This window comes from Vitis riparia, chromosome 14 (genome assembly GCF_004353265.1).
Source record: "Vitis riparia cultivar Riparia Gloire de Montpellier isolate 1030 chromosome 14, EGFV_Vit.rip_1.0, whole genome shotgun sequence".
Lineage (NCBI taxonomy): Eukaryota > Viridiplantae > Streptophyta > Magnoliopsida > Vitales > Vitaceae > Vitis > Vitis riparia.
Window position 1 is genome coordinate 25,890,056 of NC_048444.1, and position 18,490 is coordinate 25,908,545.

At 41.2% G+C, this 18,490-nt stretch overlaps 1 protein-coding gene across 4 annotated transcripts in view; it reads right to left on the minus strand.

The window, feature by feature from the left end:
* The window catches only part of LOC117930852 (39S ribosomal protein L45, mitochondrial), a 40,312-nt gene that overhangs the window by 10,605 nt on the left and 11,217 nt on the right, over positions 1–18,490 (minus strand). For 3 of the 4 annotated variants that reach the window (XM_034851611.1, XM_034851608.1, XM_034851609.1), the window contains 5 exons: positions 11,067–11,149; positions 9,423–9,474; positions 9,019–9,108; positions 7,783–7,851; positions 2,475–2,576 (listed from right to left, as the gene is read on the minus strand). In XM_034851611.1, the coding sequence (XP_034707502.1) occupies positions 2,475–2,576; positions 7,783–7,851; positions 9,019–9,108; positions 9,423–9,474; positions 11,067–11,149 (396 nt within the window). The remainder of the gene's footprint in view (positions 1–2,474; positions 2,577–7,782; positions 7,852–9,018; positions 9,109–9,422; positions 9,475–11,066; positions 11,150–18,490) is intronic. The other variant, XM_034851610.1, reaches the window with a different exon arrangement.

Sequence of the window (18,490 nt, forward strand, 5' to 3'; positions counted from 1 at the left end):
GAATTTTATGTTAAATCAACTTTTCCAAAACTTGTCATTGATGCAAAGAATTAGCATACTGCAGGAGTGAAATATGTACTGAGCCTGAATAAACCCTTAATCTACTGAAGCAAGCACAAACATGTGTGGGTTTACTCAAAACAAGCTCACACAGTCCTGAACCTGATGATTAGTGTGCCTCACTCAAGGTGATTGGGCTTCAGCTAAAAAATGTGTGGCCTTGTTTCGTTATCACTCAAACCAGGCTTGAACACAAGCCATCAATGAAGCTGAGCCACAGTAGGCTGATGATCAGTTTAGCTCTCTCAGAATGATAAAAAAGGATGGAAAAAAAAAAAGGCTAACTTCATAGAATATGCATGGATGCAAGGGAGGCAATTCGTGTAAGTGGGTCATGTTTGTATTGTGTCAAAGCCTATGCATTCTACTACATAAATCAACCCAAACCAAACATGAACAATAATTGTATTAAAAATATAAACACAAATACTGCCTAGTAATTAAACACATAACATGTCATGTAACCCATTCAACCCATTTAATAATTAGGTCCTCCTATTTAATAATGAGGTTGAGTTAGGTCTTGAATAAGTCTATACGATTAATGCCTCAACCAAACATTTATGATTCAATTGACTTATTTGTTTAAAAAAAAATATAAAATGAGTCAAATATGAGTTAAATAGTTTAAAGTTATGATTAAGTTAATCAACATAATTATTAAATGAGTCATTTCAAGCCAAATTCATGTTATGTAGGTTGACCCAAAAACTATCAATGCGGGTTGACACGAATTTCACCTAGACCCGATTATACTCAACCCAAACCGGCAAAAATCGTGTTGGGTTCGAGTCATGTTGGTGAATTGTATCAAGCTTTTTCATCCCTACATGGTTGCGCACCATCCGTTGGAATGTGCTATTTTCATAATTGGGGTTCATATTGGCAAAAGAAGAAGAAGAATAGTGTCATCAGCAATGTGATGTTGGTGTGAAGATAGCTTGTTCTAGGTGTGGACCAAAACTTCACAAGCAGATCCTTATATTAGATCCTTCACCCATGTACTAGAGGCCATTGCATTGTATTAAAAGACACGCTTAAATCCTGCCTAGGCCCAAAACACAGCCACTCCCTAGTTATACAGCCACGTTTTCTAAGGCATGTGCTTTGCTAGAAAGGCACACCTTGTTTACTTTAGTTTTCCTTTTTAAACACTTTTATTCTTGAAATTTTTAACTATATATTGAAATTTATATAATATCATTACTTTTTTATTAAAAGCTTCTTTCAAATTTGTTATTGATTTGATTAGATTTTGGACCATATTTTATAAAATTGGCATCCATCCTAAGTCACTTTTCACTTCACTAAGGCATATGCCTTGTATTATATTTTATGCCCAAGCTATAGGAGACTTTTACATCTTAGGTGCACCTTGCGTCTTTTATAACTATGGGCCCCTATCAAGGAGGTTTGGGGTTCCAAGCCGCCTCCTAAAGCAGGTTTCTTCACTTGAGGAGAAATGAGGAGAAAATTCTTACAATCAACCAACTTATGAAGAGGCTTTGGCATTTGGTCAATCATTGCTACCTGTGCAAGCTATGGGAGAAATCAGCCAACTGCATCCTTATCCATTGTGGTAAAGCTCAAATCTTGTGACATCTTCTTCCCCCTCTTCAGTCTTTCTTAAGTGCTTCCTTAATCCAAAAAGGTGGTTTTACTTGGTTGGCATATCAGTTTCATAGGCAAGAAGCATAAAAAAGGTAGGAATAACTGCTCCTTTATGCTTTTTTTTCAAGCATTTGATAAGATAGGAACAGCAAAACTTTTGAGGATTTGGAGCCGTCTGATCAAACTATGAAAGAGTCTTCTATCAGATCTTTATTTGAGTAGATTCTTGACTTCATTGATTGTTGGGGAGTAGTTAGTTGATAGGGCTTCTTGCTTACCTTTTTTATTTTTTATTTTTTTAAAAGGACAAGCAAATAATGAAAAGCTTTATATACTAAGGGTTTCTTCAACAGTCATTGGTGCCACAAATGGATTCACATAATGCAAATTGAAAATCAAATCCTAAAGTTTGGGATTCCAAGGTAGATGGGGACATATGAGGGAGATGCCTAGAGATTCACCTTCTCACAATTCACCAGAGACTAAAAGGTTGGCGAGGGGCAAGCAAGAATATAAATGAAACTTTTTGCATATATGGAGCATTTTTGCTTGATCTTATCAGTTATGTTAAGCATGCAATCTAGTTTACTCTATTGGATGGACAACAGAGAAAACACACACGCACACACAAATATATACATTGCATGAGTTCTTGTCCATACCAAGAGAACAGAACAGGCAGTGAGAAACATTTCATATATTTTGACATTAGTTTTCCTACTTATACAAACATTCAAGTAATACAGCAAGTACTTACATAGTGTCAATCAAAATTCAAAATAAAAGAAATGGATGACACTTACCATTCGAGCTCGCAAAGTTCGTATTTTAACAACTGGTTCAACCATTTCCCAATAAACCTTATGCCATTTGGATTCTCTTTGTTTAATTTCATTCTTGAGGGCCTGTGAATATTAAACCAAACTGAGTAACAAAAGTATTGTGAAGAGAGAGAGAGAAAAGGGAGAATCCCTAATTATTGTTATTGAAAAACTAGAAGAATACACATTGGACTTAGGTATATATATACATGCTAGTGGGACCCACAATACAATAAGGAAAGAAAAGGAAAAAGGAAGAGTAAATAACCTAAATAACTATACATTATCTAACACTCCCCCTCAAGCTGGAGCATATATGTTATATGCACCAAGCTTGCTACAAATGTATTTAATTCTAGGACCTTTGAGAGATTTAGTAAAAATATCTGCTAGTTGATCATTTGAATTGACAAAACTAGTCGCCACACATCCTGATGCGATCTTCTCTCTAATGAAGTGACAGTCAACTTCAATGTATTTGGTCCTTTCATGGAAGACTGGATTGGATGCAATATGCAAAGCGGCTTGGTTGTCACAGATGAGTTTCATCTGTTCATCCTTTCCAAATCTCAACTCCCAAAGAAGATGTTTCAGCCATATGAGTTCACATGTTGCCAGAGCCATAGCTCGATACTCGGCTTCAGCACTAGATTTGGCCACTACATCTTGTTTCTTACTCTTCCAAGATATTAGGTTACCTCCAATAAAAACACAATACCCGGAAGTGGAACGTCTATCTGTGGCTGAGCCAACCCAATCTGCATCTGTGTAACCAACAACTTGGGTATGACCTCTGTTCTCGTACAACACACCTTGGCCTGGTGTGCTTTTGATATATCGAAGAATGCGGATTACAGCATCCCAATGGCTATCACATGGTGACTGTAGGAATTGACTAACAACACTTACCAGAAAAGAAATGTCTGGACGAGTAATGGTGAGGTAGTTCAATTACCTACAAGTCGCCAATATTTCCCAGGATCTCCTAAAGGCTCCCCCTGTCCTGGTATAAGTTTGACATTTGGATCCATAGGAGTGTCTACCGGTTTACAGTCTAACATACAGGTTTCTTCCAAGATGTCTAAAGCATACTTCCTTTGGAAAAGAACCACACCGAAACTGGATTAAGCTATCTCAATCCCTAAGAAATACTTGAGTTTCCCCAAGTCTTTAGTCTGAAAGTGGGTGAAAAGGTGTTGCTTTAGGTTCTGAATACCATTCTGATCACTGCCTGTAATGACGATGTCGTCCACATAACTACCAGATAAATACACTGCCCCGAAGAGTTATGATGATAGAAAACGGAATGGTCTGCTGTACTGCGGAACATGCCAAACTCCTGAACAACAGAACTAAAACGGCTAAACCATGCTCGAGGAGATTGTTTCAAGCCATATAGAGAATGGCGTAACCTGCACACTAAACCAGACTCCCCCTGAGCAACAAAACCAGGTGGTTGCTCCATATAAACTTCCTCAGCAAGATCCCCATGAAGGAAAGCATTTTTAATATCTAACTGATAAAGAGGCCAAGAACGCATAACAGCCATGGAGAGCAATAGACAAACAGAAGCTATCTTGGCAATAGGAGAGAAAGTGTCACCATAATCAGAACCATAAACCTGAGTATAGCCTTTAGCAATTAAGCGGGCCTTAAGGCGATCAACCTGACCATCAGGGCCAACCTTAACCGTGTAGACCCAATGACAACCAACTGTAGATTTACCAGAGGGTAAAACAACGAGATCCCAAGTGTCATTGGAGTGTAAAGCAGCCATTTCATCTACCATTACCTGTCGCCAGCCTGGATGGGAAAGAGCCTCAGGGGTGCTATTGGAAAGAGAAACAGAAGATATAGCAGAAACAAATGCAGAATAGGGTGAAGATAATCGATGGTAACTCAAAAAATTGTAAATGGGATGAGGATTACGAGTAGATCGATTACCTTTCCGAAGAGCAATGGGTAAGTCAGCAGAAGGAGGTAGAGCCGAGGCAGAAGAAGCCGAAGGGATAGGAGGTGAGTCAGCAGGTATCGCGGCCAAAGAAGGAGGAACAGCGACACGATGACGGCGATGATAAACCTGAAGTAGGTGAGAAGGCACTGCATCAGGTGAGGAGATAATGAGAAGGGGTAAGACTTCAAAAACAGGAAGAGACTCAGAGGTGGAGAAAAACGGTGAGTCCTCAAAGAAAGTGACATCAGCGGAGAGAAAGTAGCGATGAGTCTCAGAGAAATAACAACGATAACCCTTTTGAAGTCTGGAATATCCCAAAAAGATGCATTTTGTGGCTCTGGCAGAAAGTTTGTCCTGTCCAGGAGTGAGAATATGAACAAAGCAAGTACAACCAAAAACACAAGGAGGAAGGAAATAAAGTGGTTGGTTAGGGAAAAGAAGGGAATGAGGAATCTTATCGTGTAATACAGATGAGGGAATACGATTAATCAAATAACATGCTGTAAGAACAGCGTCCCCCCAAAAACGAAAAGGAACATGACTATGTAGAAGGAGAGTACGAGCTGTCTCAACAAGATGTCGATTCTTACGTTCAGCTACCCCATTTTGTTGAGGAGTATGAGCACAAGAAGACTGATGAATGATCCCATGTTGGGACATAAATGAAGTAAATGGTGCAGAAAAATATTCCCTGGCATTGTCACTGCGCAACACACGAATAGAAATATTGAACTGGGTTTGGATTCCAGCATAAAATTTCTGGAAAATAGAGAATAACTCAGCTCGATTTTTCATTAAAAATAACCAAGTACATCGAGAATAGTCATCAATGAAAGTGACAAAATACTGAAATCCTAAAGTAGACGCGGTCCGACAAGGACCCCAAACATCACTGTGGACAAGTTCAAAAGGAGACTTTGCCCGATTATTCAAACGCTTTGGGAACGAGACACGAGTATGTTTCCCAAGCTGACAAGACTCACACGCAAGCGACGACAAAGATGAAAAACTAGGGACCATTTTCTGGAACTTGGATAGACTAGGATGGCCCAGGCGACTGTGGATGAGGAGAGGAGCATCAGTGGAAATGCAAACTGCAGGTGAAGGCGAGGTGAGGTGATAGAAGCCTTGAGACTCACGTTCTATGCCAATCGTCTTCCCCGTACTCCGGTCCTGCAAGGTCACAAATTTATCAGAGAAAGTGATAGAACAGTTAAGAGTGCGAATTATTTTGCAGATGGAAATAAGATTAAAAGGACACTCAGGGGCATAAAGGACGGAATGGAGAGGTAGGGAAAGGAGAGGATGAGCGAAACCAAAACCTTTAGCCATAGTTTGGGAACCATTAGCTAAAGTAACAGTAGGTAAGGCAGAGATAATAGTAATAGAAGAGAAAAGATCCTTATTACCAGATATGTGATCAGAAGCGCCAGAATCTAGAATCCAAGGTCCAAGAGAAGATGTGTGGGTAAGACAAGCAGAAACATTACCAGTCTGGGCAACAGAAGTAACAGAAGCTGACTTGGTGGCCTGATAGCGGAGATAGTCGTCATACTCACTGTCAGTGAGGAAAATACCCTGAGATGTGGAGGAACTGGGAGGCTGAGGCGACTGAGGATCAGATGACTGGACCACGTGGGCAGTGCGGAGAGGCCGCCCATGTAACTGATAACACCTATCACGAGTGTGGCCAAGCTTATTGCAATAGGTGCAATGAGGACGTTGGCCTCTACCTCGGTTACCACTGCGTCCTCCTCGAGAGTTAGTTTGAGAAACTAACACAGAAGAATCTGAAGTGTTATCAGATGGCAAAGTCTGAGTGGAGGAGATACGGAGGAGGCGAGCAAACACATCATCTAAGGATGGAACAGAGGAACTGCCAAGAATCTGATCGCGAATGGTCTCAAGATCTGGATGGAGGCCAATAAGCGTAAGAACCATGAAGAACTTGTCAATCTGTATGCGTTGATCCCCAACATCAGTAGTAAGAGGCATCACGGTCAAGAATTCCTCCTTAAGAGAGGCAATTTGGCCAATATAAGTAGATAAATCCATGTCTTGTTGTCTGACATTGACCATAGAAGAAGCCACCTTATAAAGACGTTGGATATCATTCGTGTATAGCCCTTTCGCCTGATTCCAAAATTTAAAGCATGTTTTGTAGGCCCGAAGATGATGCAGAATCTTAGGATCAACTGATTGCCATAACACACTACATAACTGTGCATCTATCTTCCTCCATTGTACTCTGTCAACCTCAGGGATATCCGCCTCCTGCGTAACAAGGTGATCCTCATAACCTTGACCCATAAACCAAAGCTCCACAGAGACAGACCAGGACAAATAATTTTCACTGCCAACCAATTTCTCCGAAGTAATCATAGGAGATCCAGATATGACAGAGGAAAAAGTGGAACTTTTAGTAGCCATATCTACTACTATCTGGTGAATGAAATACGTTTGGATCGAAGAGAGCCCTAATACGGCTTATCGCGGACTTCCTAAGACACGTGTAGGGCTCGGGGTGGAGAGGAAGTCACCGGAGGTCGCTGGAAAGGCGGTTTAGAGGGCCGACGGAGACAAAAAACCTCAAAAAATGCACTTTTAGGGCTCAGATGACACAAGCACAGATGGAGGGTGGCTAGACGGCGTCAGGCGAGGCTGGAGGTGGAAGCGCGTGGCCGGAAAATGCCCCATGCGCCCTCACGCGCCAATGCTTGAGATTCAGGCCGCCGGAGAAGAGATGCACGTGGACGGCGCGTGGCTGGGATTCTTCCTCCGGTGCTTTGAGAAAAGTTGAAGATCTCCTCCTTGCGCACCTGATGGTATGGTCGGTGTCAGAAAAGGACTTTGCTGGAAAGGTCGCCGGAAAATTCGCCGGCGGTGAGGGTTTTCTGACGGCGATACGGTTGATCGGAAGCTTTAGGAGATGGGAAGGGTGACCGAAATGAAACACGGTCACTGAAAGATTTCCCAGAATGGATTCACGGATAAACCGGAAAGAATTAGAGTTTTTTTTTTTTCTCCCTAGGCTCTGATACCATGTGAAGAGAAAGAGAGAAAAGGGAGAATCCCTAATTATTGTTATTGAAAAACTAGAAGAATACACATTGGACTTGGGTATATATATACATGCTAGTGGGACCCACAATACAGTAAGGAAAGAAAAGGAAAAAGGAAAAGTAAATAACCTAAATAGCTATACATTATTTAACAAGTATATATCTTACATAAAATGCATCAGAATGCTTAAGACAGGTAGCAACATAACTGAAGCAGATAATATATAGACTGGTCTAAGAAAAGAGCAACATGGCAGCAAGAAAAGGAACATACGGAGTACATGTTCTCGGTAACTGATTTCCTTAATGATGCTTTAGCAGAATTTGCTATTTGAGAGTTTATCTGGAAGAGAAAAGAATATCCAGTACAGGTTGACAGAAATTCCATGTAATAGTGATGAAAAATCTAAATATATAAAGAAGATATAGTAGTAAATAAATAATCAAGAAGGCAGATCAAATATAGGGAACTTGTCAAGCAGAGTGGGATGGAACAGACAGACTTGGGCTGACTGCCCATGCAACAGCAGATAAATACTTATTACAAGGCCTGACACCAGGTAAAATTGAGGACAACTTCATTGTTTTTAATAAAAAATAAACATATTCATTTTATTGAATTGTAAATAAAAAGGACAGACAATAAACAAATTCATTCTATTGAATGGTGAATAAAAAGGACAGACAATCTTTCCAAAATGTAGAATTGCTGGTCAGAAAGTAAAAACTTATAGCTCCACTTCATTTGAGAACCAGTGAACATGAATTGAGCCTCCCTCCCTCCCCCTCATCATCTCCACTGTGTCACCACCCCACTTCTCTCTCTCTCTATCCATCTATCTATCTCCTCCCATTCTTCCCTCAATAACCAAAGAACAATGTTTGCTCAAACTCATATTCTTTTCAAGAACAAAGGTTTCTCCAATGTACGAAGGAATAATGCTTACCTGTCTTGTTCTGCCAAATAAAATCTCTGTACAGTCCCTCTAAATTGCACAGAGGGCAGTTTTACCTCCCTTGTCAAGTTGAAGGTGACAAGGATAAAAGGGTGGCAAAAAAGAAAGGGGTCAAGGGGGTGAGAAAATTCATGGTTGCCTAGGAACAAACAGAGAATATAGCTCTAGATAGAACTGAATTGTGAGAAAAGATTCATGTAGTCGACTCTAAGTAGTTGGGATTAGGGCTTTGATAAATTGACTTGACTTTAACTCCTCACATTGAAAAGTTTGGCGACGCAAATCCTTTGGAATTAGGATGTAAGGTGAAAGTATAAAAGGATATCAAAAGATAAGTTATTTTCCTGAAGAAATTTCCTTCAATCTAGACAACCCACAGTTAAGTAGACCAAAATTTTCAATTTCATTTCAGTTGACCAAGAAAACAGAGAAAGAATAATGCTATAAAAAATTTTCAAATGGCAAACAAGCAAAGTCCTGACTTGAGTTCACAATGAAGTAAGTAGAATAATTGCAATTGTAAATCAAAATTCAAAAGCATTGCAAAAGTGCACCTCCTTATATAAATCTACAGCCTCCGTATAAAACTTCTGTCTTGAATAGCCAATTTTCCTTAATTTAGCAACTGCATATGCACTTTTTAGCTGCAAAAAAAGCCAATAAAAATTGTGACGAACTTACATATCAATAAAGAACTGGGTTTGCTAGGCTAACACCTTATATAAACCAATTCATCCCTGCATCCTAGATTTACACGTCACTCACTGAAAATATGAAATACCAGGTAATTACAATATCTTCTATCTAAACAAAGAAAGTTATAAAAAGTGCACAACAATTTTTAAAATGATAAACCAAGTACAGCAACCAAAAAAGAAAACAAGAAGCCTAAATACTGATGCAATTTCCAAACCACCATTACTTGGAACTATTTATCAGTAGCATTCAAGAATATCACCTCTAAAACAATATCTTCTTTTGTTCTTCTCCAACCATTTCTTGTGAACCATCTGATACACAAAAGATCAGCAGTAGTGTGTGAGGACAAGAATACATACTCTACTCAATATGTAAGAAAGATATGCAAATACAGAATAAGGTCCACCAAAAAAATGAAAATAAATTACACTCGTGTGTAACATAAAACATAAACAGCCCCTAGTGAAAAATAAGCACATGAACAGAATTAATTGTCAATTCTGTGTTAAATACTAGTTGACTTGACACAATCACACCATGATGCACATGTCTGATACCTGTTTGGAAACTTGCATGAGTATGCACTATTTCAATCTTTCTAACATGCAAAGGAAACATGCATATTGTGCGGTTTTGTAATAAAACAGCTATGGATGCATTATTACTTTCTCTGTTATTTAATAATTTATAATGCATGGAGGTGCAAGTATTCTTCTAGATTTTTTTTCCTTTTTTTTCTTTAGGCTGGAGTAATAAAGAGAACTCTTTGGATATTCCACATAAAAATATATGTATGTAAGATACAAATGCAAACACATAAATAAATTCCACTTTCTGGATTTTGCTGCAGTTTCATGTTTGGCACTTCAAATCAAATTGTGATGCTCACAAAATAATACTCCAGACTTTAGCTTTGGCCGCCCTCCCTTCTATGGTATAACTATACAATAGCACTTACAAAATATAGCTACTTTGTTTCATACTGTAACTATAATTGATTCACTTCAACTCATCCAAGCAACTAATGTAGGTCCTACTTGCCTAAAGCAAATACAGGAAAATTTCCGCTAATTCATTACTAAGAGGAAAAGGGGGTTTCATAATGTCCATTACACAAATATCTATTTTCTTTATCAATAAAACACTGATAATTCTTTCATATAATAAATAATTTGCAGATGCCCTCAAGCAAATGAAAAAAATAAAGAAGCAAAGACTTCAAGGATATAAAAGAAAATATCATATTACCTTCCACACATAATAATTACAGAATAAGGTATGTCCTTAACATATCATAGATATTACATATTTATAAAAGTAATAAAGCAGTACATTTGGACTGATTTCCAAAACAGCATGTACACAATGTAACAAATGGGCTTACACAAAATGGAAGGAAAAAAAGCATTTTTGGTTAATTTTGATATACAATAATTATAAAAAAACTGGAGAAAACATTAGAAAGAAATTTCAGGTTTAAAAACAATGAATATATAATTAAGCACAATTTACATTTAAACCATTTTAGGATACTGAAAAGATAAATCTTTCGTCCAATATCAAAGTAGGGAAACTTGAGAATATTAAAAATAAATAAACAAAAGAAATCAAACAGGAGCTCACTTAGCGAGGGAATGAATAGTCTCTTTTTCCAAGGATATAAGTCATTGGTTGAGTTCAATAACTTCAAAGACTTTGAGTGTGTTTGGTAGTGATTCTAAAAAACATTTTGAATCATTCTAACACTTGAATGATAAAAAATTTCAAGTATTAAAAATATTAGAAGCACTTCCTAGAATCTCTACCAAACAGGCTCTCATTCCTTCAATCTAATCGAGTAAAAAGATAATTAACAGAGCCATAAGCTCAAAACAGTTGAAAACTCACTTAAAATTTAACTGACCTCTTCCAAAATGAGATCGGTTCACGAGGTGCATAAGGTTCATATATGATTCCAGGACTCTGCATCGAGACTTTAAGAGCTCCCTGCGTGCATGATATTTCAAATTTCCCAGCATATGATCAAATCATTCACTACACATTAGCATCACAAATAAAGTCAACATAAAATAGTTCTGTAAGCTCTATATTAATAGTATAATATCAAAAATAAAGCCCAGAGCTATTGAATTTCCTAGCCTCCAACTACCCCCCACAGGCAGTTCAACTAGCAGGCCCTCCCATTCAAGAATGGGAGGATTGAGGTCAGTCTCGGGTGTGTCTAATACACACTTTTTGGGAGGTGTCATGTTACCTGGTCCTACAAAGTGAGTATAGGAGAGTTTTCACATAGCTTCAACAAACAGATGAGATAAATAGCACATTATATTAATTAAACAACCTGCATCTGACTTTCAAGTTTAAGACGAAATTTCAAATTATATGCCGACTAGAGGAAGAACACTATGATCCTTATGTTATCTCAATTTTATTTTTTTTGATAAGTAAGCCAGAATTGTATTAAACCAGAGGCAAAAAATCACACTGCATACAGGGAGTATACAAGGCAGCTAAGACCTCACAAGCCAAAAGAGCCTCACCGCCCCTCAAGTGGATGCTAACCACTCCAAAAAGCCTATAAGGGAGATAGACTCCTCTCCAATATACAATCTAGCCCAGCTCCATAAATTACAAACAAAAGAATTCTTGAGTTTCTGAATATTTAACACACCCCCCCTAAAGGCTAATCTATTCATCTCCTTCCAAACCGTCCAAAAAATACACAACGGGATGGATTTTCATATCTTTTTCCTTTTCTTCCCCACAAAAGGGTCCCTCCAGCAAGTTAAGATCTCATTTACAGTTTCTTGAAAGACCCACTGAACACCTAATAACCCAAGGACAATATCCCACAGGACTCTGACCACTATATAGTGTATAAGAATGTGATTTATAGTTTCTTCTTCACACCCACACAAAAAACAACAATTAGGGAGCTGTCATCTTCTTTTCTGGAGCCTGTCAAGAGTAAGCACCTTCCCCACGTAGCCTCCCAAGCAAAGAACACCATTTTGGTTGGAACTCTATCCACCCAAATACAACTTGTCGGAAATGCGGTGTCATTAGGATTGGCCAACAAGTTGTACGCTTCCTTAACCCTAAACTATCCGTTTCTTCCTCCCTTCCAACAAACTGAGTCTTCCTCCAAGGAGGGCCTGTGACCCCTCAAACCATGGAGCAAGTCCCCTACCATATCCAACTCTCAATCATTAAAATCCCTCAAAAATCTTAGATTCCAGCCTCCTTGTCCAAAATTCTGGTCCCATATCTCCTCCACCGTAGCATTCCTATGAACAGCCATTGCAAAGAGATGAGGGAAGTTTTGGGCCAGCATTGTACCAGTGCACCATACATCTGTCCAGAATCTGATTTTGGTGCCCTTCCCAGCTATGAGCACCATATTATCCCAACACCATTCAATTTCCTTCAAGATCTCCTTCCAAACCCCTACTCCGAACGCCCCATTAGCCTTCTTTGTCCTCCAACCAAGCCCCTCTTACCCATATTTAGCCATGATCACTTGTTTCCAAAGATTGTCTTTATCATAAGCAAACCTCCAAATCCATTTACCAAGCAAGGTTTTGTTCAAAAGGGCTAACTTCCTTAAGCCTCCACCCTTATCCTTATCCGCACAAACCACCTCCCAATTAACAAGATGAGCTTTCCTCTCCAAATTTCCCCCTCCCCAAAGAAAATCTCTTTGCACTTTTTCTAACCTTCTAACAACGATTTTGGGCATCCGAAAAAGAGACATTTGATAGATTGGCATGCAAGCCAATGTGCTCTTTCTGAGAGTGATTCTCCCACCTTTGGAAATATACTACCGTTTCCAAAGCGCAAGTCTCCTCCTCACTCTCTCTTCCACCCCATCCCACACAGAATGAGCCTTGAGGGAGAGTGAAGGCGCGTGCGACGGCGACGACGATGAGACCGGCAAGGCGAGTCGAAAGCGAAGCTTCACGGTGGAATCCAAGACTTTCGAGCTTGCCCTGGATGAAAGGAAAGGAAGATGTCAGATCCTCATTATGGAGAAGAAGCGAGGGGTCTCGACATGGGTTCGATTAGGGCTGGAAAGCTTAGGGCTTTTCAAGGAGGGGTTAATCCATTGTATACGAGACGAAAAAGAAGGGAGATGGGAAAAGGAGTGGAGAGAAAGAGGCAAGCGGTACACTTTGGCTCGGGGTTTCAACAGAGCGGGTGGCTTCTTAAGGTTAGGGGTTGTGGATCTGGAACGAAAAAGGTTCTGCATCTTCTTACCGAGAGGTAGGAGGGACAAAAGAGGATGGACGGCTATGGCGGAGATGATTTGTCAAATGGAAGAGCTGGCTGGAAGAAGAATGGATTTGCAGGAAGTAAGGGCCGGCGGAAAAACTACTCCGGCGAAATCATACGCAAAAGCAGTCATGAGTACAAATCGGAAAGGCACAAATGCAATCAAGATGAAGGTCTCGAGGGAGGAGATGGCTGGAAACTTACAGAAGTTGGAACACTGCCTCGTCGCGAGCTGGAAGTCCAACAAAAAGGAAGAAGAAAATTTGGAGAGGCTGGGAAGTCTTTGGGCGAGTTCTTGGGGCCTAAAAAGCAAGCTAGGGCTGGCCAAGTTGGAACGAGGTAGGGTTTTGTTGGAGTTTGAAGATATAAGAGAGGCTCACAGAGTGGTCTCATCGGGGAGCAGAGTGATGGGAGGAGTCCACTTAGGGTTGGATCTCTGGAATCCAAAGACGGGTTGTTGGGTAGAGGAGGAGATGGTACAGGAAGCCTGGGTTAAAATTTTCGGTCTGCCAATTTCGTTATGGAGCCCGGTGATTCTGAAGAAAATAGGGGATGAATGTGGGGGGTTTGTTGAAATTGACGAGCGGACAAGGTCGATGGGGGAGATTCAATGGGCTAGGATACTGGTCAAACTAAGAGGCGATTTTAGACCGAGTATGCTAGAAATTCAGGTAGAGGAGGAGGTTTACTCTTTGGCGCTGTGGTGGGAGATTAGGCCGGTGGTGAGAAGGATTTTCTCTACGGCGGAAATCAAAAGGAGAACCGAGGTCAGGGGTGACACGTACTCACGCGCGGAGAAGCGCGTGGGGAAGGAACTGATAGAAACGGGAACCGAGGGACTGCACCTGCCAGATGATGGGAGGTTTCTGCAGGAAAATGGGCCGGGTTTAGAGCCCGGGAACCAGATCCATGGCCCGATGCCTCGGGACTGGGCCTATTCAGATGGAAAAATGGCTGGATCGCCCTCATATGGCCCAAATATGAGTCTTAAAGAGCAAGAGAAGGATGGTGGGCTGGCTAAGCTAGACGGGCTTTTGGGCCGAAAGTTAAAAGATAAAAAGATAAAACAAAGGTGGCTGGTGAGTCAGAGGCAGGCCCATCTAATTGGGCTGCTGAACTGGGCTACCATCCTTTTGTTGAAATGGAAGGTTTGGAAAGGGATGGCCCAATTGTTTCCCAAGAGAAGGCTGGTTTTTTGGGCCGTTTTATCTCCAGAAAAGGACCCACTCCAGAGGATCCTTTGACGAGCTGGGTGCTAGTAGAGATTAGAAGGGAACAGAGGGATGAAGGCTTCTCCATGACTGACCGTGTGCTTGAAGAAGAAGCTAAGAGGTATGTCCTGAATTCCCATCCTAAAGGAAATCGGGTTATGGGGACATTTCTTTCTCTCTCTTCTAATTCTGATCGGGCTCCAGAGGGGGAGTCTTTCGATCACCCAGGGGGAATAGAGGAGGAATTATGGGGGGATAAGTTAAGTCAACTTGGTCAACAGTCTATGAGGGGGATGTTGAGAATGAGAATGGATCCTGGAAGTTGGGAGAGGCCAACAAAAATAGAGACAAGGTTAGGGGCAAGGAGGGGAATGTTGGTGCCTCAGGACCTAAAGACACCGAAAATGAGAAAGAGGATCTATGGGAGGACTGTAGCTTAGCAAAATTTAGCCAATTTCTGGGTTTCTCTACGGAGGGGCTGGAAAGGGAGATATTGAATTTTCTGACTAAAATCAGAAAGAGGAGGGAAAAGATTCACAGCAAAGAACTCTTAGAGAAGTCCAAATTTGAAAGGGAACTAAAGAGGCTGGAATGCTCTGTCAATTATGGGGGGGGAATAAGCAAAAAGGTCCTTCACAGGGCAAAGGGAATCAGTTGATAGTTGCCCAATGAAGCTGAAGATTATAAGTTGGAATGTGAGGGGAGTTAATGACAGCTCTAAGAGGAAAATTATTAAGAACTATATAAGGAGCCAAAGGGTGGATCTAATGTGCATTCAGGAAACCAAGATTCAGGAGATGTCGAAAGGTATTGTGAGAAGCCTGGGCAAGGGGAGATTTATAGATTGGAGAGCCCTAAATGCGGAGGGGGCTGCGGGTGGCATTTTGATATGTTGGGACAAGAGGGTCTTGGATATTTTGGATTGGGAGGAGGGTCATTTTACATTGTCTTGTAGATTCAAGACTATAGAAAATGGGGCTACTTGGGTTTTTACGGGAGTGTATGGTCCTTTTACTAAAGTGGAAAGGGAGGGTATGTGGGAGGAATTTGGGGCGATAAGAGGTCTTTAGGATGATCCCTGGTGTCTTGGTGGGGATTTCAATGTCATTCTGTTTCAACAAGAAAGGAGCAGCCAAAGAAGAATCAGTTCAGCCATGAGGAGATTTGCAGAGACTGTGGATGATCTAGAGCTGGTGGACCTGCCTCTTCAAGGGGGAGAGTTCACCTGGAATGGGGGGCTTAACAATCAGGCGTGGGCGAGACTAGACAGATTTTTAGTTTCCCCTAGCTGGTTAGATCAGTTTAGTGGAGTCACTCAGATCAGGTTGTCTCGGCCAATTTCTGATCATTTCTCAATCGTGTTAGAGGGGGGTGGAATTAGAAGAGGCCCAACCCCGTTTAGATTCGAAAATATGTGGCTGAAGGTTGAGGGGTTTAAAGACATTGTGAGAACATGCTGGCAGGGGATTGAAGTCAGGGGCAGCGCTAGCTACAGATTGGCTGTTAAAATGAAGGAAATTAAAAAGAAACTGAAAGTTTGGAACAAAGAGGTTTTTGGGAGGTTGGAGACCAATAAAGCTGCAGCCTTAGAACAAGTAGACTTTTGGAATCGGGTGGAAAGTGAGAGAAATTTGACTGTGGAAGAAGCTGATTTAAAAAAGGAAGCTAAAGACTCCTTTAAGAAATGGGTCCTGTTGGAGGAAGCCCATTGGAGACAGCACTCAAGGGAGATTTGGTTAAAGGAGGGGGATAGAAACACGGGGTTCTTCCATAGAATGGCAAGTGCTCACCGAAGAAACAACGCTATGGGCAGAATTAAGGTTAATGGGGAGTGGCTGGTAGAGGAGCAGGAGGTGAGAGAAGGAGTTGTGAATTCGTTTCAACAGATGCTTTCTGAAGATATGGTTTGGCAGGCAGATATTGGTAGCATTCAGGTGGGTTGCATCAGCCAACAAGAAGCAAAGAGTCTGGAAATCCCATTTGCAGAGATTGAGATTCACTCGGCGTTGATGGAGATGAATGAGGATAAAGCCCCTGGCCCGGATGGTTTTACTGTAGCCTTCTGGCAAAACGCATGGGATTTTACCAAAGAGGAGATCATGGAGATGTTTAAAGAATTTCATGAGCATAATTCCTTTGTTAGGAGCCTCAACAATACTTTTTTGGTGTTGATACCTAAGAAAAGCGGGGCGGAGGATCTAGGAGACTTTAGACCTATCAGCCTGTTGGGGGGGCTCTATAAACTTTTGGCTAAAGTCTTAGCTAATAGGCTCAAAAAAGTGATTGGTAAGGTGGTATCTAGTGCTCAGAATGCCTTTGTAATGGGAAGACAAATTCTGGATGCGTCCTTAATTGCTAATGAGGTGATAGATTCGTGGCAGAAGAGAAAAGAAAAGGGCATTATTTGCAAATTGGATATAGAAAAAGCGTATGACAGCATCAATTGGAATTTCTTAATGAAGGTCCTTCAAAAAATGGGCTTTGGGACCAAGTGGGTGGGATGGATGTGGAGTTGTGTGTCTACTGCTAAATTCTCTATTCTTGTTAATGGAGTGCCAGCTGGGTTTTTCCCTAGCACTAGAGGGCTTCGTCAAGGGGATCCTCTATCCCCTTATCTCTTTGTTATGGGAATGGAGATTCTGGACGTTCTTATTAGGAGAGCGGTGGAGGGGGGATATCTATCAGGGTGCAACATTCGGGGTGGTAGTAGAACTTCATTGAATATCTCCCACCTATTTTTTGCTGATGATACAATTGTGTTTTGTGAGGCAAACAAAGAGCAAGTTTCTCATCTAAGCTGGATTCTCTTTTGGTTTGAAGCGGCTTCGGGTCTTCGAATTAATCTAGCCAAAAGCGAAATCATCCCAGTTGGAGAAGTGGAGGAGATTCTTGAGCTGGCAGCTGAGCTAGGGTGCAGGGTGGGATCTCTGCCCTCCCACTATTTGGGTCTCCCTTTAGCGGTCCCCAATAGGGCTTCTTCTATGTGGGATGGAGTGGAAGAGAGGGTCAGGAGGAGACTTGCGCTTTGGAAAAGACAGTACATCTCCAAAGGGGGGAGGATCACTCTCATAAAAAGTACCTTGGCTAGTATGCCAATTTACCAAATGTCTATCTTCCGTAAGCCCAAGTCCGTTGCTAAAAGAGTGGAGAAAACCCAAAGAGATTTCCTATGGGGGGGTGGAAACTTGGAGGGAAAAGTTCATCTAATTAAATGGGATGTGGTCTGTACAGAAAAACTCAATGGAGGGCTAGGATTAAGGAGAATAGCCACTCTGAATAAAGCCTTGCTGGGCAAGTGGACTTGAAGGTTTGCTTGTGAAAATGATAACCTTTGGAAACAAGTGATTTCTACGAAATATGGGCAAGAGGAATATGGCTGGAGGTCTAAGAAGGCTAATGGGGCGACTGGAGTAGGGGTCTGGAAGGAGATTATGAAAGAATCTGAATGGTGCTGGGAGAATTTGGCTTTTCTAGTTGGGAAGGGTTCCAAAATCAAATTTTGGAAAGATAGTTGGTGCACTGACACTCCGTTGTCCCAATGCTTCAACCACCTTTTTGTCCTTGCCGTGCATAGAGACGCCACGATTGAGGAGATGTGGGACCAAGATTCAGGCCAAGGAGATTGGAATCTTGTTTTTGTGAGGGACTTCAATGACTGGGAGATGGATATGGTTGGTGATTTGCTCCATACTTTGAGGGGTCATAGGCCTTCCCTGGAGGATGACTCAGTTAAATGGAGGCAAGGAAGAAATGGTCTTTTCAGGGTTAAAGAAGCTTACAGGCTGTTGGACAAGCCTAATGATACAGTGTTTCCCGCAAAGAGAATATGGGTGGATAGGGTGCC